A 25000-nucleotide genomic window follows, 5' to 3' on the forward strand; every position below is an offset into this window, starting at 1 on the left:
AATGGGATGGCATCCATTATATTCCTGCCTTATCGGAAGAATAAAGGGGCTATAATGGACTTCACCAGCAGCCCACAGAATAGCAGTGCATGCACTGGACTTCCTGCATATCAATCTGTGTGTTTCCGTTAGCTCGGCTGCCATTTTCTTTTCAAGAATCTCGTAAACATTACAGACGCATTGTTTGGCTGATCTTTTCCTGTCGGCGCTAGGTGACTTGTTAAGCTGTGTGTCCAGGTTGTACATTTCACTGTGCTGGTAAACTGTTGCTGTAACAATCACAGCTGACCTTTTTCTGTCAGCGAATGCAGCAGGACTCATTTGTTCAACCTTTCAGTGCTACTACGACTTCTAATTTAACATGGAGGAAGGGCAGCTATAGAAAGGCTTCTATAGAAACGCTGTGCTGTGCAGCAGCCAGAAGTGATTCATAAAGGACCTCACAAAGGGAGTGTACCTGGAGGTAGCGTCAGCACATCAGTCAATGCGTTAATGTGAGGCTGAACTCCATGGACATCACTGGAGGTGATGAGTCCATCTGCCGCCCTCATGGCCAATTACGTCAGTCAGTATCAATGTAGATTGGAACATTTCACACAGGGACACAGGTGTAGTCATGAGGCATAGGCATATTTTCTGACGCGAGGGAGTGCTGTACAAAAAGTATACAGTTAAAGATGTTAAATGAGCAAGAGACAAAAATGCATTACACTACACATATACACACACACACGCACGGTTTTCCATTCGTATGAAGCCCCTGCACCCTGCACTGTGAAACCCCTGATTGATTCATTTCCAAAGAATTGTCTGGGATGCACCTGTGAGCTTTTGATCTCACACAGGGGAAAATACTTCCCTTAAGTTCCTCTTGACATCTACTTGCAATCATATATACTGTAATCAGTCTCACCCTCGTTGATTTCACCAAGTGGTCCAATTGCAATCATTTTTTTGTATTTACCCCAGTGTCTGAGAATGTGATCTGTAATCGCAGTTGTTGAACTGTCAAGTCTTGCGTTCTATATCCTGTAGTGGGTATGTGAGCTTCCCCATATGTGGGACATACTGCCCACTTGCTTGTTATCATGTTTGTCTCTCATGTGCAGTGCTACAGCACATGTGACCTATATCAGCAGCAGTATCCTAGTTTGCACACAGTTATGAACTACAACACTATTCGCAGAGCTATTCTTTTGCCGATTCCTTCCGACTGTTCAGGCAGTGTGTAAAAGGTAGTGGGTCTACCTTTGCTGTATACTTACCTTTCTGCATTTTTTTTTATGCTTGCAAGTGTTGCTTCTACTGTTTATCACAATAAGTTTTGGTTTAGTTTTCTCCTCTGGCTGCTGATTGGCCTGACATTTTTCTTGTTTGAGGGAAACGGTTATGAACTGTGGTGTTCGAGTTTAAATCTGCCTGAAATAAGGGGCCAGGCCAGAAGAAAACAGCCAAACCACAGGAAGAGAAAACTTGTGATGAGTTCTTTCAGATCTCTCCTAGTCACTGTGTTCACCTTTTAAGTTTTGTTCAGCTCTGTTCCTTTTACAGGACAATTGGCCAGTGAATGAGAGATCTAACCCATGTGGACCCAAAGAAAATACTTCAGCAAAATGATGCAGTACCAGTGACAATAGGTGGCCTTTCTCAGAGTGATGAATGTGTTGTGAACTCCTAAGGTCCTTCTCACAAACCCCTATTGTTACTGTACTTTAGAACTGATCGATCAGTAGTGAGGAGCTGAACTATGCTTTCAGAAACGCAGACACACTCAGAATGTTTTTTAGAGATTCGTTAAAGCAAGGCTTTCATCATACACCAAAGGCGTTTGTTCAGATCAGATTTGGTTTCTCCTGGGAGTGCACGATAAAATGCTGTTGAATGCCTTCCTGTCATCACTTTGGGAGCCTGCAGCTCTGTGGGTGAAAGTACTCCTCCAAGATTTACTCAGTGAATCAATGAAGCCTTGAGCTCATTGAACTGGATATAGAGCTTGTTGAATTAGAAGAAACATTATTTTGGACATACACAATACTTTTAAAGAGCCATCTGTTCTTTTTTTGCGGATGCTTTTTGCATTATGGAAGCATTTCGCCAACCTACTGTACAGTAAGGAGCAATATACAGTAGAAAATGCATGGACTAGGAGAGTCATGTGAGATGGTGGATTTACCTTCCACACAGCTTGGCGCTCTAATTAACTAGATATGCAAAAAAAAATCTACATTGATTCAAAGGTTGTGTATTAATGAGTCGCTTGTTAAATGTTCTTACTGTACATGCGTTGGATTTTCCCACACGCCTCATTTGTATGCTAATGAAGCTAATAAATGCCCCACATTCTTTTAAATGTGTATATGTGACCATTCACAGCGAAATCAGTCGTTTTGCGCACATCGTTATTTTGAGAAAATCAACAATAGCAAACTTCCGGGTTAAAATGTTGAATTTCACGTTTTCGCATAATTCGGCTGTATACAGTCTACCGTTTCATATCGTGAACGCATTTCACTGAAAAACCTACGTTTTGACTGTTAAACACGGCGAAGATTCAACACATTTGCTGTCATTCCCGTTGTGCACGCGCCGCTTAAACAGGTGATTTCTCCTCTTCTGGCAAATCATGACAGGAGAACCATGTCAACTTTGGATGCGTTTATCTTAGCGATAGTTTGTGTAATACCCTCGATATACATATCGTTGGAAAGCTTAGTTTGTGGCCGTTCACGTGAGCGCAATAACTTAATTTACTAAATTTTACCGAAACGACTGGTTCCGCTTTACAGGGTCACATATGTGATCAGATTTTATTGTTTGCCTGCCATCTGCTTTCACCAGCAGAAGGGTCAGTGGAACTGAAGCTCAATAGAAAACAATCACAACAGAACTCTACACAATATAGACCACCCGAGTCACATCGTTTGTGATTGTTAAACCCTGCCAAGCTGAGTTCCCTGGAGGTCACTGTAATGCATTTGTGTTGTTTTCACAAACCCCCACGTCCAAAAACCTATTCCCTTGTTACCATGTCAACATATGCCTTATTGAGCCCATGTGACTCCTCTTTTGCTCTCTCTCTCTCTCTCTCTCTCTCTCTCTCTCTCTCTTCATCTCTAAACTGTGCTGAATGTGATTTTGGGATTAGGCTCCACATGCATAATGTGTGTGGTAACAAGCACACTTTTTTGTCTCTGCCACGCTAAAATGAGTGAAAATCTAAATGGCTAAAAGAATAAGTGTTTTCTTGATGTGCGATTAGTCAGCTGTCAGCCTGAGTGAGCGCATAATGAAGATGAAGTGACTAAAATGTTTGGACATTTGGATATCCTCCAGTTGAAATCGTTTTTGAGCATTTTGGGGTTTTGAAGTAGCTGACAATTCTGATGGAGCCAAAGCACTCCAGAGTGTGATGATGAAAGAGACCATAGGCATGCGAATGCTCCAGAAAAAAAGGAGAGAGAGAAAAAAAGGTGAAAAATGCAGCAGAAAATCCTTGTGTGGGTGTTTGTGTCGTACCCTTGCTCTTTCCCCCCTCCCCCAGCCCCATGCATAATGAGCTGGAATGCTCCGGCATTATGTGCCCCACAGCCCCAACTCCCTCAGGAAGTGCAGTCTATTTATTTCCTGTCCAACAGCACAGTGCAGTCACGTTGGAAAAGCATTGGCGTAGCCTTAGCCTGTGTTGGTATGAGATCTTTAGCCCCTACAAACACCATCCAGATAGCCCCCTATACTACTAAGTCTGACTTTCAGAAGAGTCTAAGAACCATTTCAACCGTGACTACAAGCAGAGCTTCCTCTCAACACCAGCTGAATTGAATGTTATGAGCTGCTCTTGCCCCAGCAGCATGTCTCAGTCTCTGCCAGCAGAGTTCGGGTCAGGCAGCGGGGGGAGAGGGGGGGGGTGCTGCTGTGGTCAAGACCCTCTGCAGAAGCAGTGGCCACATCGTTTAGAGTGACCCACAGCTGACGCACTGACTGAGCCCTGGGTTCAGCGCTCCAGAGCCAGTGATAAAGTGGCGAAGCTGAGGCCCGAGCAGCGCGGGTCCTAAAGGATGTCACTACACAGCCATTATCATTAAAGCTCTGGTACCCAGGGGCAGCCGAGTTTGCTGCGTTTATCCAGGTCATCTTGTCTCCGTAATGTTTCTACACACACATCACAGATGAGAGAGAGAGACAGAGAGAGAGAGAGAGAGAGAGAGAGAGAGAGAGAGAGAGAGAGCCAGCGAGGGAGTGAGGGAGCGAGGGAGAGCGGAGTTAAGCAAAGTCTTCCTTACATGATAAATGAGAGAGAAGATAAATGAGGACAAGCCTTGGGTCCACACAGACAACAGGAGTGCGGTCCCAGCCTCCCCTCCACCAGCACCAGACTCAAGGATGAAGCGCTCAGCTCTCCCTATGAAGACGTGCGTGCGGTGATTTGGGGAGACACAGATGAACAGGTCTTTATTTATACTTGTCACATCGACTTCCAGGTAGCAGGTTTCAGTGCTGCGCTTCCCAGCTGCTCAGGTGCGTTTGGGTGAGGCTAGGACACAATGCAGACTGCCCTGAGCCTGGAGCTGTCCAAGGTCCTGCAGCAACTTTCGAAATCTATAGCTTCCACTCAGTGGAGGAAGAAATCACAGTCCCTTTTTTTAGCTTAATGATGAAAACAGTGGGCTGTCATTTTTCAGGCTTTCTTTCTACCTTGAGGCTTCTGTCTGTGTTTTCCTATCAGGCTTTAGACCTTTAAATAAAGACCTATTACGGGGATCGCCGCAGGATGGCAGAGGCCATTTCAGTGTAGATTGTTCATTACAGGTTTTGAAGTGATACATTTAAAGAGCATGATGCACATGTCAGCACCAGACTGAACCAGAATCGGTTTTCGGGCCCGAGAGACCCGAGCATCAGGTACCTCTGTGTGAACGAGCGTCCGTGCCCCTGACACCTTATTACCCCAGGGTAATGTGTGTTTTACCCCCATCATTGCCCTCTGTATTACTGCGCTTTCCCAATCCACCTACCGGATTGGAAATGGCAGAGAAAAGAGACACAGCCTCTATTCTCCTTTAGCTCGGGATGAACCCGATGGTAGACAGATCTGTCACTGCAGATGTCCCTACATCAAACAGATTTATGGATATTTGTCTTTGAATTTATGGTGCAATAGACATGAATGTTGGATCATACAGTTTCCAGTGAAGCTGTAAAATCAGGTGTGTCATTATTGTGAGGGTGGCTCTCCTAACCGCCGTGCTTCCTCTCTGCAGCGGACTCGGAGTGGCCGGCTGACTATGCCCCGGAGCCCCACGTCAAGTGAGGATGAGATGGCCCAGAGCTTTTCAGACTACTCCGAGGAATCCGGCTCCGACAGCTCCAAAGAGGAGACCATCTACGAGACCATAAGAGCCACCGCCGCCAGGCCACCCAGCCGAATGGAGGACATCCACACCAACTCCCTGGTCATCCGCGTCATCATCCCTGACCTGCAGCAGACCGTAAGGGGCCAATGATCACTTTGACCCAGCTGGTGGTGGATGTGTTTGTGTGTGTGTGTGTGTGTGTGTGTGTGTGTGTGTGTGTTTGTGAACAAGCATGCGTGCGTGTGTGTGTGCGCGTGTGTGCGTGCGTATGTGCGCGTGTGTGGGCGTCCGTGTATGCGTGTGTTTGTGTATCTGTGTGTCTGTGTCTCTGTGAGTGGTGTACTTGTGGTCATTACCTTGTTTGGGTCTCTCGTTATGTATTGATCAAACAAAACTCGCAGCCGCTCTCAAACAATAGCAGGTGTCATACCTACCCATAACAGGTTGAGAGAGTGCCTGTGTGTTTGTGTGCAGTACGTCTCCGACTGCAGGTAGGTGCGAGCGAGCGTTAGTCATCAGTCCGTTTCCACCTGCCTGCGTGGACAGGCCTTCGTCTCATTAAGCCTGCAAGGTTGTTTGGTTTTTTCGCCAACTCTATGGTTAAAACATGAGGGTAGCCATTTGGCGGTCACGTCGTTAGGCTGTAACAGGCGAGGATTAAGCTGTGCGGACGGGCGCGCTGCGTGGGTGGCGCTATTGCATGGTACGCGGAGGGGGGGGCGCGGGCGGGGGGGGGGGGTTGATGTATGGAGCCCACTGATTGTCTCAGGAGAGAGGGTTTCTCCAAGCCTCTGGAGGTGATCCTAACAGCAGCTTAATGAAGGCTAAAGGTTCCCAGCATCACCTCTCCTCGGAAGAAGCCAATAAACGGGAGCAGGAAATGAAGCAAAACACGATTCCCCACATTTATTACAAATAAGAAGAAGGCAGGGGAGACAGAACGAGGGTGATTTATGAACGTGAAAAGGCAATCTTGTAGCCCCTCACAGACAACCTGCATGAACAAAAGGGAAACAAATGAAGAATTGTCCTGGCTTGTTTCTTTTAGCACATTTGCCCATGTACAGTATTTCGATTTCCAGTGATTGGCCTTTTTAAGCGACAGTGGTTGGCAGCCAAATTAGAAGCAGGCTCAGCATGCGTTGATCCACAGGTTTTGTGACAGTGCATAACAATCCAATGGGTGTTACAGACAGCCTCCAGATATCTTGTGAAGGAGTAGTCTTTAATGTTCACAGAATTCAACAGGACTTCAAACAGACTGAGAGATGAGAGGATTCACACAGTATCTCTCAGCAACCACCCGCTGACCAGTGGAAGCAATGAAAATCGACCCATGGAGAAAACAAGTGCATTTACATATTTCTCACTGCGTCCTCTGTTTACTCACTGTGTGTTGTCTCCACACATAATAACATGCGACGGATGAAGGAGCAGCAAAGATTGTCATTTCTGTGTTACATGTGGTCTGGTTTTTCTTGTTCTCGCCACACGCAGTAATAATTTTCTTCACACATCATTGTTTTGTTTTTAGCTGTGTTCATGGGCCATACAGTATGTGCAAAACACTAACGCCCACAGGAAAAGAAATATTGGTCAATTATTTAGCATGTTTCCTCCTCTGCATACAGTGTGAGATTATGTGTGGCATGGGGACTTTATGTTGACCGCATGGATGAATACGCCCTTAATTCCTGGATGAGTTCAGTCAACAAGATTCATGACAGACGGATTATTGCCACCACAGTGGCTTGGTTTCCGTTATTTATTCAGTTTGCATAATATTACTAAATAAGTGTGTAGCTCTTTTTAATATTATTTAATTAGTTGGGATTAGTAAAACAAACATCTAAAGGTTATTAGATGCACTAAGAGTCCTCGTCGATGAACCAGGGGATTACATGCAAATACACAGCCCTCTCTGGGGTAATTGTCCTCCATGTGTAGTATTGCATATTTTCATGCCTCTCCTTCCCCCACACACGCTACAGTATGTTGTCTCATGAGATTCCTTCCTATAGGATTTCTCTTACTTGCTATTGGCCTGCATTGTATCCAAAATAAGAGGATAATGATTCTATATTCATCTATATATATAATGTTTCTATATGAATACCGGTACCTTTATGTTAATGAATTGGGCTGTGGAAGAGTAGGGAAAGAAAAGGGAAGCTACCAGGCTTTATATGTAAACATCAGGGCAGTATTCTGCCACAGCACAAGCAAGAGACTCGGTAACAGTCTATTCCAATCATAACGCATTTCAGAATGGAAACATAATTAAAAGTTCCCGATATGAAGAGTGCACAGTGTCAGCACTTGGGCCATAGCCAATTAACATTTTTTTGGGGACATCAATGCCAGTGCAGAAATGGTGCTGAAATATCACCCCTGAGCAGCTCTGCCCACAGAAGGTTACCGGGGGCCGCCTGGTGTCCCTCCCGCTGTGAAGCCGTAACGACTAGAGCGCGAGGGGAGCAATAATCACAGCGAGCCGGGCACATGAAAAAGAAACATATTCCTGAACTCTCGTGCGCCCAAATGCCAGACATCTGCTTAGCCCCTGCCGTCCTTCTGCTTTCCCTCTCGCTCTCGCCCAGCCAGCCATGGGATTAAGGCATTCAGCGCCGCCTGTGATATTTTCTTTTTTTATTCACACATTGCTCACACATTCACACATAACCAGAGCACCAAAATCCACTACCATCAGCTGTGGAGAAGTGAAAGGCCCAGTGCTGGGGCCTAATCCTCTATTATGTAGCCCGCTGTGCATTTGTATGTGTTTGTCGGTAATCTGCCTCGCTGCAGGGGAGGCATTAGGTCAATAGAGCCCATCCAGCATTATTTAGACAGAATTATAAAAGAAAACAATGGATGACTAAATAACAGTTTGTAATTGCATGCTTGTTTATCTGCTCGCGAGCAAGTGTTGCTCTTGTGCCCAAAATGCTTTTCATCGGGGAGAATGGCTAAAGGTGTGCTGGCTCTCAGCCCGCCATCGACTCCCTTTGCCAACCCAGCCGACTGTAACCCTTCCAACCCCCTCTCCCCCACCTGTTTCTGCCCTCCCCCACCCCCCGCCTCCCGCCCCCCACAGAAATGTATGAGGTTCAACCCTGATGCCACTGTGTGGGTTGCCAAGCAACGGATCCTGTGCACATTGAGTCAGAGCCTAAAGGACGTCCTGAACTATGGCCTCTACCAGCCGGCGAGCAACGGCCGCGACGGCAAGTTCCTGGACGAGGAACGCCTCCTCCGGGAGTATCCCCAGCCAATCAGCAAAGGGGTTCCGTCCCTGGAGGTACAGCGGACCTCAACCACAAATACACCACCAGTGGAAATTCACCAGAGTGAATACACACACAGTTCCATTAGATTGTACAAAAAATAACCTCAACAGCACAGATTAAATATCGTTGTTCCTTATTTCCCTATTTTTTTTTAAACCCATTATGCAAAATAAGCTGATATGAGGACAGTGTGGCCGTGCCAAGAAACACTGAATAATTAATCTACAGTATAAACTCTTCTTTGCATACAGCATGTGAGCATGTAGCCTACTGTAGTATTACATGTCAGATCTGAACTCTGCCTTTGTGTTCTATGCACACCACAGTTCCGATACAAGAGCAGAGTCTACAAACAACCGAATGTGGAGGAGAAGCTGATTGCCAAACTTCACACAAAGGTGAGAATAAATGTTTTTTTAATGTGCTGTGCGTTTTGTCATGTATACACCCAATTTGTCACCCAAACTGAGTTGTGTGAAGAAAACTGAATATGTATGAAGAAAGCTCTTTGTAATCAGCACCAGCTCCACAGTTTATTTACCACAGTCAGTCATCCTTCCTTCACTTCACCATCTGTCTGGTGTGTACTGTAGGTGAGCTTCTGGTAGATCTACATTTAGTTTGGATTAGGATAAAAGGTCAGGGAAAGTGATGGGGAAGTATAGTCATTTTGAGATGATCACAAAATTAAAGTGATGAGTGCAATCTATGCCACTCACCTGCTTCTCAACCCAATCGCTCCTGATGGACACGAGTCACGAGTCATGAGTCACGAGTCACGAGTCATGAGTCAGAGAAGAGCTCAGGGGAATCAGTGGGCTTTTATTTGAACTCTTTTCACATTAGTGAGACATTTTGGATTGGAGTCCATTGGTGGCCCTCCGATGATTGATTGGATGAGAGACGTCGGTGTCTCTCAAAATGTCGGCAGCAAATTACCCAGTTGTACAACTGATTGAGAGGTTTGTTCTTTGGGTACATGAAGTGGCAGCTGAACCATGTTGTGGATTCCTGGCTGTGTGTGTGTGTGTGTGTGTGTGTGTGTGTGTGTGAGACAGAGTGTGTGTGTGTATGTGTGTGTGTGTTGAGGCGTGTGTGGTTTGGCTCCAACACTTCCTCTCTGGGAACGTGGTCTACAGGGCTGCCCTCTTTCTCCGAGCACCAAGCCTCTTGACACAGCTGACATTTCTGGGTCAAGAGCAAAGGGCTCTCTCATTCCTTCATTTAGCTCTACATCTCTCACTCTCTCCTTTTTCTCTTTCTTTCTCGATCATTCCATTTTGTCTGTCCTTTCTCTCAGTACGATATCTCCAACCTCATCCACACTCTGATTCTGTGGATGAGAAAGAGTCTTGTAAACTGGACCGTAAAGCTGCACTTTGCCTTATTATTCTATAAACGCTTCTATAAATACTGGGCAAGCTACACCCTAAAGGGCATTTTTGGTGCCGGTGATACTTTGACTTTGTCTCCGTGGTTGGCTCACAGTGTAAATGAATTTGATTGGAGGAAGCGAAAGGATAACAATTCAACTTCAAAACAGCATTTTTTAGGGGAGTATGGAATGACTTATGAGTAAGAGTATAGATCTGTGTGTGTGTGTGTGTGTGTGTGTGTGTGTGTGTGTATGACTAGATTCTCTCTCCTCTGTCTGACCATTGCAGCTTTTTTTTCTGTAATGACCCTAGTATGTCTGAGTTTCCTGTTCCCTGCTGTTCCTCAGCTCTGTGTCATGACATCTAAATGCTTTCCCTCTATGGGGGGGTGCACCGTGCTGAGCCTGTGGGAACAGGTAATGGCCATAAGTACATAATCACCGGAGACCAGCCCGCTGGGGTCAAAAAGGTCAGTGTCCATCTCCTCACACCGTGTGTGTGTTGGACCAAGCAGGCAGTGGGCAGATGGACGCAGATCAGATGTCCGCGTGAATTATTGAAGGGCAGAGATTCCTGCCGTAACTCACTGTCCACCAGCTGACCGCCAGACTACGGTGTGGTAGTGGTGCTGTGTGTGAGGCGAGCCCCTCAGGCGTGTCTGGATGAGTCCCGTTCAGACGACAGGCTCCTCCGGGCAGTACACAGCCTGTTCGTCTGGTTTTCTCTGGTCATTACTTACTCCCAAGGCTCTCTCCATCTCTCTCCTCCCCTCCGCAGTGTCCTTTATCTGACCAGCAGCGGTCGGCAGGGTGCACCAATGCGTCACTCTGTGGTCATTTGTAAAAGTGTAATTGATAGAGGCACACCAATCGTCCTCACACCTTTCTATCATTGTGCCTTTGGAGACTGTCTGTTTGCTTCCTCCAGCCTTCACAATAACACCTATTCTCTCTCTCTCTCTCTCTCTCTCTCTCTCTCTCTCTCTCTCTTCCTTGCTTTCCTATCTCTCTCTCTCTCTCCCTCCCATCTCCCTCTGTCTTTTTCTCTCTAGGAAGACAGGGGAAGAGTGAGAGAAAGGTGTGAATAGAAGTGTGTGTTGATCTGTCAGAGCTGAGTCTGGCCTCCTGCAGTGCTAGTTTGAAATGAGCCTCCCCTCAGCCTCTGTCTTGTGTGTCCTCAGCTGCGTCCCTCTGCCACTCTATCCGCTGGCCTTCTGAAGCCAACTAACCCTCTGGTGGCGTTGTGCACAGGAATATAAAAATACAAAACGTTCTGCTTCCAATGCTCCATGTGTAAACTAAAGGTAGTGGTTAGTCTGTCCACCACTACTCTCTCTGTCCTCCTCATCTTAGTTCCTCCTGCTCTATCCGTATAGACCGTATCCTACACTGCTCAACTCCATCTACATATACTCCATATCTACTCTATCTACAGTGCTCTACTCGATCTATACTCCATATCTACTCCATCTATACTCCTGCTCTTCTACATCTATACTACGTATCTACTCCATCTACACTGCTCTATTCCATCTATACTCTGTCTACTCCTGATGTGCGTTCAAATTCACAACCATAGGCGAACGTTTGCCAACAATCGGTCTGAGGAGGTAGTGCCAGAGAGGGTTAAAGCGGAGGATCTTTGGTAGTGCTCCGCGAGCATACAGTGGAACTGGACGTGACTCTGATGAAGGCAACAATGAATTTACTGTTAGAATGAAAATTGAACTGTTCAAAGAAAACATGTCCACCACGAACGTTTGCCACTGTTTGCCAAATTTGAACGCACCTCTGCTGTACTCTCTCTACTCCTGCTCTACTCTCTCTCTACTCCGTCTGTACTCCTGCTCTACTCTGTTTATACTCCTCCTCTACTCCATCTACACTGCTCTACTCTCTCTGTACTCTGTCTTTACTCCTGCTCTACTCTGTTTATACTCCTCCTCTACTCCATCTACATCTGCTCTACTCTCTCTCTACTCCGTCTGTACTCCGGCTCTACGCAGTGGCTGCTCTCCCGCTGATGCTCCGAGGCTCACTGTAGTGCTCAGGGATCTGCTCTCTTATCTATTTATAACTGGCCTGGAAAGCTGAGGGAATGTGCCGTCCTGTAACGCCATCCACGCTCAGATTGCCCAAGCAGAAACATTCAATCATCAAATTCTCAAATTCTCATCTTCTCTCTCTCTCTCTCTCTCTCTCTCTTTCTCTGTCTCTCTTTCTCCTTTTCGACGTCTATCTCTCTCTCTCTCCATTTCAGAGCACACAGCTCTATCCGCACCACGCACAAGCCGCACTCTCATGGAGCTTTTTTGTCTGTTTCCAGGCCAACTTGAGGAAGTTCATGGACTTCATCCAACACCATCAGGTGGAGAAACTGTCAAAGATGTTGGAAAGAGGCCTTGACCCCAACTACCATGACCCCGAGACCGGGGGTATGTACACATAAATGCATATGTGCACACACACACAATCTCATACACACCTTATTCTTATTCTAACAGCTCTCAACAACTCAGCTCAGCAGGGTCATGTACTGTACACACACACACACACACACACACACACACACACACACACACACATCCATCATTCATACCCTAACAGCCTGTTTTACCAACTCAGCTCTCGGCTCTGCAGTATCATTCCTTATTGAAACTTACAGGATCACTCTCCATTGTTCTCTCACACAATACGAAATCCTTCCAGCACAGCCCCACTTTGGCCCTCGTCAGAGTACACTGCAGCACTTCAAACAAAAGGCTTGGCTCACACACACACCGTGCTCCAGCTCTGCTGCAGCTGCTCTGTATCAGAGTAGTGTTTACCTTTCTTACCGCTGCTTACCTTGCGGAACAGCACCCTACTGTAATGTGGCCCGGAGGACGCGACCTTCAATCAAGAGCGCAAGTGAACGTCATTGCCAGATGAAGCAAAGTATTAGCAGAAGTACATCACATTGGGATAATCAATTAGTGCGTGGGAAGGTTCTTCTCGGGAGACAAAAAAAGAGCTCTGACGTCAGCCGAGCTTCCTGCCCCCGGTCCCCAACCCGCCCCCACCTCTTTAATTGTGGTTGTATTTCTTGATGACGGGTGCAGCGCCCGGTGAGCGTAGTGCCAATTAAACCTTTCTCTCGCTCTCAATAATTGCAAAAAATGATTTGGCTCATACGTCTGCATTCCCAGCGGTACGCTGTCACCCGAGTGCAAAAAAAAAAAAAAACAGCTTTGTCATAGCCGTCCAGGGCATTGCGTCGTGTGCCTTTTCCTTGCCTTTTTATCATGGTGGGGGGATGGGGAAAGCCGCAGATGAATTCTCGCAGCCTCGTCATTCATCAGTCTATAGATACTGTCATCCTTTCAAAACAGACAGGCATTTAAGTCGGTCGATGGGATTGATTTTTAAATGAACATGGGGGTCGATGACAACTCCACCCAGACTGTGGTGTGGTTTATGAGAGACAGACAGGCAGACTGAGAGACACCACTGCCTCTTTTGTGAGCCTCCTACCTATGGGCCTACACAGGTGCTCAGTGCCAGTTTGAAGATGTTTTAGGCTGTGTTTGTGTACATAATGGCCATCCGAAGATGTGTTATTCATTGAGGTTGAATGAATGAATTAGAGTGCTGCCACAGTAAACTCAAATTCTTTTTTTGTAGTGATGCCAAGATAGTCTCCTGAGTGTGGTGGATAATGGCAGAGATTAATATTTGAGCCGAATCTCCTCAGTCCTCTGAAATTGTGTTTGAATCCTCTCTGTTGGTATTGATTTCAGCGGTGCATGTGAACACGGTGGGCGTTACGAGAGAGACAATCATCTGGAAGAATATGAAGTTTTCACACCCCTGTAATGGCTTGCTATTCCTCCCAGCCCTTGGAAACACCCAAGGTGGTCCGGATATTACCATCTAAAACAGTGGGAGGCTGTGACAGCCTCGTTCCTTTGCTTTTGCCTCTTCCCTCATCATTAAAGCAATTGACTTGTAGATCTGATGATAGATGAGTGTGCTTTAGACCTGATTGAGTGGACAGGAACATTGATCTGCCAGTGACTTAAGAGTCTCTTTGGAAGTTGGAGTGAATTTGACAAATGAACAGTTGAGTGCTGTGATGTGTCTCACAGCACACATATTAATTTGATATAAATATACTGTATCTGGACCGGTAAATGTGGGTGGAATCAGAGGGGGATGTGAAAGTTGTGCTTTGCGGAGACCTGATCTCGTCTCTCAAGTGGGACTGTGTTGATGGTTTCATGTACGAGGTGATGATGGAGGTCTTCTCTCTGGCGTTGCTTAAAAACACCTCTGAGTCTCTCCACAGCTCATGGTGCCAAGTCCAGCCTCTCCCCTCTTCAGTTGCCAGAGGACTTACATGTACTTAACTTTCTCCGTCTGATGGATCTGACCACTATGACCTTGCAGAAATAGCTCACCAATAAATCAAATCTGCAAATTAGCACCATTTCCATTAGGTATTTTTAGCCTCCGTTCAAGAAGTGGAAACCTTGATTTTCCTGCACAACAAAACGTAACCTTCGCTTTTCAAATAAGTAATTCTGCATGATAATCTACAGTACGTTGTTGCAGTGTATGCTTAAAACAGTGCAAATCATACATCAATTTACACCTTTATGTCAAAAGAAAGTGTTTCTATTATTTAAATGTCATCTTGTTGGCCATGTGTTTATTTCGAGTGAATGACACTGAATTGTGTTGACGGCTGTTATTTTACACCATAATATAAAAAGGGGAAATGGCGAATGGGAGTGACTAATCCTGGCCGGATCTTCCACGCTGAGTCTGGCTGATAATGGCGGATGATGTTTTTTTTTCCTCTCTCTCCCAGAAACGCCCCTGACCTTCGCCGCTCACCTGGACAACATGGAGGACATCATCAAAGTGCTGAGGAACGGAGGCGCTCATCTGGACTTCCGGGCCAAAGACGGCATGACGGCTCTTCACAAAGCTGCCCGCTCTAAGAACCAGGTCACCCTCACGGTGAGTCTGCCCATCAGAGCAGAGGCGGCACAGAGGCGGCACAGAGGCGGCACAGACCTGCAGAGCTGCTGGGCTCCACATTATCAGCCATTCTGTCATTTTGTTGGGCAGCCGTGGCCTACTGGTTAGGGCGTTGGGCTTGTAACCTGAGGGTTGCCGGTTCGATCCCCGACCAGTCCACGGCTGAAGTGCCCTTGAGCAAGGCACCTAACCCCTCACTGCTCCCCGAGCGTCGCTGGTTGGGCAGGCAGCTCACTGCTCTGGGTTGTGTGATTCACTTCACTGTGTGCTGTGTGTTCACTAATTCGGTTAAATTGGGTTAAATGCAGAGAACTGAATTTCCCTCACGGGATCAAAAAAGTATATATTCTATTCTATTCATTTTTCTATTCACAGAATGGCTATTTCATGCTGTGAGGCTGTGCAGGCACTGCAGGCCAGTGCATGAGTGGGTCATTAGACATGGGTTCAATTACCAGAGGGTGTAAAATTGTAGTAAAGGTACAGTATGTCTCCATCACTGACCGTTTTATTATTAGATTCGATCTTATTATTAGATTGCCTCTGGTACCTGCACCATATCATGCTGGAGGGTTAAGTTGGCAAATAGCTGCAGTGCTGTATTGCAATATTTTATACTAAGAATTGCACACCAGATCCCAAACACCTGTATTTTTGTCAATGGAATCTAGACATGAATGTCTTGTTAGGTTGAAGTTTCCACACCCCTAGTGTAGCACCCCAACCCTCAGGCGCCGGTTTAAGGGAATGAGGGGGACAGAGATCAGCCTAATGGGGTGTCACAGGGTTCGATGTAAATGAGCGAATCAGACCACGTTGTAAGATAAGTAAAAATATTATTGATTTACTTAAGATGAAGAAAAGATTATGTACAGATGGAATAGCAATTCCAGTAATTACAGGATGGCTGTCAGGCAAATATGACAATCACGGTCAATACGACATTGAAATACACTCAAAATGTTATTGACCTCTACCCAGATTAACACTGGGAACTAAATTATACAAACAAAAAACATGGGCCCCACACACACGTTCGCACACACACACACAGACAGACAACACAGAGATGCAGGCCTGGTCGCGGCTCGCGAGCGGTGTGGCTGAAAATAGCCCCTTCGCCTCAACAGGCTAGTTGCAGCTTACCGTGCTGTTAGCTTCCCCAGGTAGCAGCTAACGTTCGTGAACGAAACGGTCCGGTCTCGTCCTCAAGCTTACCGCTCCCGTGTCCCGATGCACCGGTTGGAAAAGGCAAAACGGTCCGACGCTGAGAGTTGGATTAGTCAACAGTCCAGTTGTTGTAGTTCCAGTGTGAATGTCCTTGACTGGGTGAAGAAACTAGCCCGGAGTCAGCTCTCTAGCAGCTAGCTATCCAGACAGGCAAAACGAGCCAATACTAAATACAGGAATATAATACAACTGTTAACTATTACTATTAATTAACGTGTAACTCCGTCTCCAATCCGTCAGAAAGGAAAAAGGAAAACTAAACTCTACTATATTCTTTTGATTACATCAAAACTCCAACGTCAAACTATTTCTCCAACTTTGTCTTTCTAGAAAAACCGCTCATCTGCCTCACAGCAAAACAGTGCGTGCAGCCACAAAACTGACTTCAATTGCCATGGCAACCTTTGCTGCCCGTAACCTTAAAGGGGCAGGAGCTACATAAATACATAAAAGGAACAAATCAAAACACAGACTTGACCTCTTGACCTATTTTGGCAACAGTAAAACAGTATTAACCATACTATATTAAATATAATAACATATTCATTAGTTTTAATAATATAATAATATATTCATTACTTTTATGAAAACCAGTTTAAGTAAACCCAGGCAATAAAGCCTGGGTTACACTCTCCCCCCTCTAAAAGTTTTTGATGTCCCCATCAAACCAAAGGTAAGAATTTAGTGCTAAGGGCACTGAATACACTGCTAGAATTTAAAACCCATGGAAGCTATTTGAATCTAGCACAACCAGAGCACAGTGCCAAAGGGTGACACCAAAAAGTGTGGCTTCGACATCTTCCCAGGTCTTCGTAGGCCCCACAGCCGGCAAGCACTCCCCTGCTCAAGATGTTCAGTGTTCTATCACAAGGATTTCCTGGAGCGTCGTAGCCAAACCTCGTCACAGGTCTAGGCTCTCTTCGGGGTCTCGCAGTCACTGGGCTCCTCTGAACGTCAGCTTCACTGTCTCTGGAGTCTGCTCCCTCTTCTGGAACCATCTCCGCCGCAGGATGCGGGCTGGACAAGACCTCAACGGCTGGCACATCACACCGTTCAGCTGCAGGTACGTGGATCAAAGGTAACACGCTTTCCTGGTTCCTTCGTCTCCCATAAGCTGAGGACAGTCGAAATCCCAGGTGGACATCTTCGGACTCGGAGGAACTTGTAGCAACCACCTCAATCAGAGCTGTGGGATCAGACTGCTCATGGCGAAACCTCTGGGATCTGGTCACTCGCCTCTGGGGTACATCAGGCTCACTGTCATCTCCAGGCAACCTCACCAAATATCCAATGGGCAACAGATGGTTCCGATGGATCGTCTTGATCGCTCCCATTCCTCTCTCTGGCTTCACCTGGTATACTGGCAGATTATCCATTTTCCCAATGACAACATACGGCACTGATTTCCACTTGTCTTGGAGCTTGTGCTTTCCGGTGACCCCAAAGTTTCTGAGTAGGACACGATCTCCTGTCCCCAGGACCTGCTCCTTGACTAGTTTGTCGTGAGCTCTTTTGTTCCGCTCGTGACATTTCCCAGCAGCTTCTGTAGCAAGTTGATACGCCCGGTGTAGATCTGTCTTCAGCTTCTTAACATAGTGCTGATGACTGACACTTTCTACCTTCTCAGGAGACACTTGGAAACACATATCAACAGGCAGGCGGGCTTCACGGCCAAACATCAACAGGTAAGGAGAAAATCCAGTGGCATCATTCCTGGTGCAGTTGTAGGCGTGCACCAACTGACTGATCTGCTGACTCCACCTGTGCTTCTGCTTTGGATCCAATGTACCCAGCATGGAGAGAAGGGTCCTATTAAATCTCTCTGGCTGTGGGTCTCCCTGAGGGTGATAGGGCGTTGTGCGAGACTTCCTGACTCCCAGCGTCTTCAGAAGGTCATGGATCAACTTGGACTCAAAATCCCGCCCCTGATCTGAGTGGATTCGACCCGGTAATCCATAGTGCACAAAGTACTTCTCACACAAGACCTTTGCAACTGTTGCAGCCTTCTGGTCACGGGTGGGGAATGCCTGGGCATATCGCGTAAAATGGTCTGTCACAACTAGTATGTTGGCAAATCCTTGTGAATCAGGCTCAAGGGAGAGGAAGTCCATGCACACCAGGTCAAGTGGCCCCTTGCTTGTGATCTGTTTCAATAAAGCAGCTTTTTGCGGTGGGGTCTTCCGTGCAACGCATCTGCCACAGTTCCTCACATAGGCTTCAATCTCAGCTCCCATTCTAGGCCAGTAAAACCTATCTTTGATGAGGTCTGTCGTCCTCTCAATGCCCATATGTCCGCAATCATCGTGAAGAGACCTGATCACCATCGGGATATACACTCTAGGCAAGACAAACTGCTGAACTTCATTTCCAGATGATCGCTGAATGACTCTATAGAGCAAACTGTTCATTATCCTCAGCTTGGGCCCCTCTCGCCTCAACAGTGCTGTCTCCCTAGAGTCATGCTGCGCATTATTTGATGCACATCCACTTTCCACAGACTGTTTCACTGGGGCTATTACCGGGTCAGCATCTTGGGCTTTGCAAAGCTCAGGGTTGCTCAACTGTTCCAGATGTCCAACGTCAAGACGAACAGGAAAAGCATAACAGTCTGGAATTGCTTCAGGTGGGATACCAAGAACCTCTGCACACCTAGGAAGGGCCGCACTTTCCCCAACCTCAACTTGCTTGCAAAGAGCCTGGATGCTCTCAGAGGGGATGTCTTGCCATGGACCATTGCTCCCGCAGAACACATTCCGGGATAGTGAGTCTGCATCAATATTACTGCACCCAGGCCTATACTGTATGGTGAAACTGTATGAAGACAAAGCCGCGAGCCAGCGATGACCTGCGGCATTCAGCTTTGCAGTGGTCAGGACATAAGTCAGAGGGTTGTTATCCGTCCTGATGGTGAAGTTCACGCCATACAGATAGTCGTGAAACTTGTCAACTACAGCCCACTTCAATGCCAGGAACTCGAGCTGATGGACAGGGTAGTTCTTCTCAGAGGGACTCAGCTTGCGGCTGGCAAAAGCAACTGGTCGGAGACCCTCAGGATACTCTTGATTTAATACAGCTCCTAAACCATGCAGACTAGCATCTACGTGCAAAACATAGGGCTTGGTGGGGTCTGCAAAAGCAAGGACTGGTGCACTTGTCAGGCTCTGGATGATCTGGTTAAAGGCTTGAGTGCATGTGTTATCCCACCTCTCTCCGAAAGGCTCTTTCACCTTGTAATAGGTTGTACCGGCTGAAGATGTAACAGTTCTCTTGCCTCTTTGAGTGGGAGGGTAGCCTTTGGTCAGCTCTGTCAATGGACGAACTATTATGGAGAAGTCTCTGATGAAACGGCGGTAGTATCCGCAGAAACCCAGGAAGGACTGTAGAGACGGGAGGTCAGTGGGTTGCTTCCAGTTGGCCACAGCCTCTACCTTGGCGGGATCTGTGGCAATGCCAGCCTCTGACACGATGTGGCCAACATACGTGACTTGTGCGCGGCAGAACTGGCACTTATCCATGGATAGCTTCAACCCACTCTCCTCTAATCTGTCAAGGACTTTGAACAGGCGCTCTTCGTGTTGTTCCAGGGTCCTCCCAAAGACTATGATGTCATCAAGGTAAACAATGACTTCAAGCAGATGCATGTCTCCAACTGTCTTTTCCATGAGCCGTTGGAATGTTGCAGGGGCCCCTGTGACTCCTTGTGGCATCCTCTCAAACTGATAAAACCCAAGAGGGCAGATGAATGCTGTCTTCTCTTTGTCCTCTTCTGCCATTTGGATCTGATAGTACCCACTGCGGAGGTCAAGGACGGAGAACCACCGGCTGCCACTGAGACAATCCAGGGCATCATCAATGCGGGGAACAGCGTACTGGTCAGGTACTGTGTGTCGGTTCAAAGTGCGGTAGTCCACGCACATGCGCAACTGGCCTGACTTCTTCCTAGCAATGACAATGGGGGATGCATAAGGGCTCCTAGACTCCTTTATGATTCCCGCTGCTAACAGCCCCTGTAGATGACGTCTCAAGTCATCAAAGTCAGCAGGCGCTATCCGACGGGACCTCTCTCTGAAATGCTTTTCATCACTCAACCGGATCCGATGTTCCACCCCCTTGGCCAGTCCGACATCCCACTCATCCATGGAGAATACTCCGGTCCTCTCAGCCAGCCTTCTTGAGAGCCTTGCTTTCCAATCTTCAGGAACAGGGGAGTCTCCAAAATCAAACAGGTCTGGGTCGATCCTTGCAGTGGAATTCGGCTCAGCTCCTTTGGGCTCCACCACAGTATCAGCAACATGAAGATGTGCGATAATAGTGCCAGCAGGAATTGCGGTCTCCTTGAGTGACTCATTCTTTAACATGACTAGAAATTTGTTCTTGTCAAGAGCAGAAGAAAACAGCACAGTGGGCTGGACAAATACACTGGTGGGGAGAGCAATAGAGGAGGCGCGCTCTGTGATGAGTATGCCTTTCTTTAGTGGCTGTGCTTCAGTAACTTTACATGTGGCAATGTGCTCACTAGCACCAGGAATGACCAATGGACCAGGGCCAACCCACTTGACATCGGCGACAGTATCTCTGTGCTTGCCCGGAACATATGTAGGCTGAGCTGGCCATTCACTGTCGTACTGGGACGTGCAAACTCTTAGTGAGTGAATTGGGTCGGTGCTTTGCCCGACAGGTGAGACACCATTGCCCGGACGAACTTTATGAACATTGGTGCCCACCAGAATGGGGATACTGTCAGAGCAACGAGGGTCAGGGCACACTAAAGCAAGGATGGAGATAGGCCCTGTGTCACCAGCCATCTTATTTGGGAGCTGTAATTCTACTTGGATGTAGCCACGATAAGGATAGCTGCTATCAGAGTCACTCAGCCCCCATATGGCTAGTCCACTGACTGGTTGAAGGGGGACATGGGCCAGGTGCTCAGTGTACCAGCTGTCAAAAATGATGGTCACTTGTGATCCACTGTCGAGGAGGGCTGTGCATCTCTTTCCCTCCACTTTAATCTGAGCTGTGGACGGTGGACCTACAAGACCTTCAGGCAGACACCCCGGTCGAGTTCTCACTGCCCCTCTTCTAACCCGGACATCAGAGGAGTCATTACCAGCTGGGCCACGTCCTCCTCTGTCTCTGTTTTTTCGCTGCGCGTCGATGAACTTCTGCACAACTTTCTGTGGGTCTTCAGGAGCTCTGCACTTTGTGGCAACATGCCCATCCTCACCACATCGGTAGCAAAAGAAATCCCTAGACCGTGTCTGTTGGTATGCACTGTGCTGATGCTGAGGGGAGTTGGGGGAATTCAGCTGACGGGCTGGCCTCTCGGTGGCTGCTGTGGCTGGACGGACAGTCATAACTTTGAGCTGCTTTCTTAACTTTCTCACCTCTTTTTTCAGGGCATTCACATCTCCACTCTCACACTCATCATCGGTGGAGGGAAATTCTTGGCCAACTGCTGAATGCATGGGCTGCACAGCTCTGTGCTCCGATGTCTGAAGCTTCAATGCTGCTATCTCATTCCTGAGGGCTTGCATATCACTGTCAGCGTGCGCCACAGCACTTTTCACACGAACCGACTTCAGGGTGGACTTGAGCTGTTGGCGTGATGTTTCATACCCCTCTTCTGCGAGAATCTCATTCAAAAGATGGATAAACGTGGGTGGATTGTTCTGACGTTCTCTCAATCTGAGATTTAGAATCATCATGTCCGCCCCCAGTGCTCCTTTAATGAGCTGGTCTAGGCGTGCGTTGTTCACGGCAGAGGATGGGAGACCTCTTCGCTGCACAACTTTACATAAATGTCTCTCAATGCGTCTGACAAATTCAGAAAGCTTCTCCCCTGGCTGCTGGCAAAGTAGTCTGAAGGCAAAGTAAAGCTCTTCTCCAGTCTCATTCACTCCAAATGTGTTCTCAATCACATCAACATAGTCTCTGGCTGATGCATGTGGGTTGCTGCTTCTAACAGCCCTGGCCATCTCAAGCGCTGGTCCTTTCAGACTTTCTATAACCTTCAGGCTCTTCTCTCTGTCTGACCGATTACAGTTTTCAATCATGAAACGGGCCTGATCTACCCAGCTATCAAGCTGTTCTTCACCAGGTGGAGTGGGGGTGACACCGGAAAACGTGCGTAGCCTCTTGAAAACACTTGACTCACCTGAGAGCCTGCCCTGCCTCTCCATTAGATCTCCAACAGCCCGGATGATGGCCTCTGGAGAACATGCTTGGAATGGGTTGTTCACACCCTTTAGAGCGGTTTCATCCTCTGAACCTTTAGTGGGTGACTGTGGATTCTCTGGAATGATGATTGAAACGTCAGAAGCTCCCGTGATCCTCCATGACCAGCGGCTGCCCTCAGGCCACACATCAGGAGGAATGGTGTGGGCTCTTACTTTCTCACGGCACTCACACAACACTGTGAGACACTGGAGCTCAGAGTCATATGTCCTTCCTCTTACTCTCACTCTTCCAAGGACTTTGATGGACTGCAGCGTGTCTTCAATGACGCTCACTTCGGTATCTTCAGGGACATCTTTCACCATCAGGGCATACTCAGGATCAATGCCTTCCCCTTTGCACCAGTTAAGTAGCTGTGCCATGCTCTGTGTTGTGCTTACTATAGAACTGTTCATTTTATTTTATTTATTTATTATATTTTAAAATGCTATGCCAACTGTAATTTAAAGCAGGACTTTACTTTGACAATCGTCGCTAAACTGTAGAATTTAATACAGGCCTATTTAATGACTGGTTATTAGGAAGGCGATGAAATATAATTATATAAGCTACAAGGAATAATAATAATAATAATATGCTATACAAGAAGCTTATTAAGTGCTACTCATTAGCAGCTATTACACGTTAATAAACTAAAATAAGTGGCCTAAGTGCAAGCATAGGCTAAATTGTACAAGAATATTACAAACACAGCAGATTAATATCAACAGGCTATAGAAATAATTTGTTACTATGTTGTTGCTTTACAAAGCAGTCAAAAGATTACTTTAGAAATCCCTATTTAAGTTATGTACGCTACGTGGTCTGATGTAACAGCTAATTAAACAATATTATAATCCCAGCGGTGCCTCCATTTTATGTAGCACCCCAACCCTCAGGCGCCGGTTTAAGGGAATGAGGGGGACAGAGATCAGCCTAATGGGGTGTCACAGGGTTCGATGTAAATGAGCGAATCAGACCACGTTGTAAGATAAGTAAAAATATTATTGATTTACTTAAGATGAAGAAAAGATTATGTACAGATGGAATAGCAATTCCAGTAATTACAGGATGGCTGTCAGGCAAATATGACAATCACGGTCAATACGACATTGAAATACACTCAAAATGTTATTGACCTCTACCCAGATTAACACTGGGAACTAAATTATACAAACAAAAAACATGGGCCCCACACACACGTTCGCACACACACACACAGACAGACAACACAGAGATGCAGGCCTGGTCGCGGCTCGCGAGCGGTGTGGCTGAAAATAGCCCCTTCGCCTCAACAGGCTAGTTGCAGCTTACCGTGCTGTTAGCTTCCCCAGGTAGCAGCTAACGTTCGTGAACGAAACGGTCCGGTCTCGTCCTCAAGCTTACCGCTCCCGTGTCCCGATGCACCGGTTGGAAAAGGCAAAACGGTCCGACGCTGAGAGTTGGATTAGTCAACAGTCCAGTTGTTGTAGTTCCAGTGTGAATGTCCTTGACTGGGTGAAGAAACTAGCCCGGAGTCAGCTCTCTAGCAGCTAGCTATCCAGACAGGCAAAACGAGCCAATACTAAATACAGGAATATAATACAACTGTTAACTATTACTATTAATTAACGTGTAACTCCGTCTCCAATCCGTCAGAAAGGAAAAAGGAAAACTAAACTCTACTATATTCTTTTGATTACATCAAAACTCCAACGTCAAACTATTTCTCCAACTTTGTCTTTCTAGAAAAACCGCTCATCTGCCTCACAGCAAAACAGTGCGTGCAGCCACAAAACTGACTTCAATTGCCATGGCAACCTTTGCTGCCCGTAACCTTAAAGGGGCAGGAGCTACATAAATACATAAAAGGAACAAATCAAAACACAGACTTGACCTCTTGACCTATTTTGGCAACAGTAAAACAGTATTAACCATACTATATTAAATATAATAACATATTCATTAGTTTTAATAATATAATAATATATTCATTACTTTTATGAAAACCAGTTTAAGTAAACCCAGGCAATAAAGCCTGGGTTACACTAGTATAGGTTGCTTGTGTGATAAACAGCTTCCCAATAAGCACTGAGAAACACCTGGATTTAATTGGACATCATTTGTGATTGTTGAAAAAAGTATTTCAGTTTAACTCACTTGGATGCTCAGTACTGTATGTCCCACAATACCATGTTTCTTTGCCAGTCACCATGTTTCTTTGCCATCTTCTCTACCCTCACCATGGTCCCTTCTGTGAGTGTGCCGCACGCCTGTATGTGTAGTGGGTGACTTGTCCTGGCTGTACAGTACACTGGGAGGATGGATGTGTTGCCTGTGGGCTGACATGCTGCATTTCTGCTGACAGACTCTGCTGGAGCTGGGCGCGTCCCCGGACTACAAGGACAGCCGCGGGCTGACTGCGCTCTACCACACGGCCATGGTGGGGGGAGACCCCTACTGCTGCGAGCTGCTTCTCCACGAGCACGCCTCCGTCTGCTGCCAGGACGAGAATGGCTGGCACGAAGTCCATCAGG

The 25000-nt window shown here is 46.8% G+C and overlaps 1 protein-coding gene across 2 annotated transcripts in view; it reads left to right on the plus strand.

Annotated features, from left to right (window-relative positions):
• Positions 1 to 25000, plus strand: part of LOC134095359 (SH3 and multiple ankyrin repeat domains protein 2-like) — a 152090-nt gene that overhangs the window by 35252 nt on the left and 91838 nt on the right. For both annotated transcript variants that reach the window (XM_062548826.1, XM_062548827.1), the window contains exons 2-7: positions 5259 to 5486; positions 8449 to 8652; positions 8968 to 9039; positions 12343 to 12451; positions 14869 to 15020; positions 24832 to 24999. In XM_062548826.1, the coding sequence (XP_062404810.1) occupies positions 5283 to 5486; positions 8449 to 8652; positions 8968 to 9039; positions 12343 to 12451; positions 14869 to 15020; positions 24832 to 24999 (909 nt within the window). In that variant the 5' untranslated portion in view covers positions 5259 to 5282. The remainder of the gene's footprint in view (positions 1 to 5258; positions 5487 to 8448; positions 8653 to 8967; positions 9040 to 12342; positions 12452 to 14868; positions 15021 to 24831; position 25000) is intronic.

This window comes from Sardina pilchardus, chromosome 11, assembly GCF_963854185.1.
Source record: "Sardina pilchardus chromosome 11, fSarPil1.1, whole genome shotgun sequence".
Classification (NCBI taxonomy): domain Eukaryota; kingdom Metazoa; phylum Chordata; class Actinopteri; order Clupeiformes; family Clupeidae; genus Sardina; species Sardina pilchardus.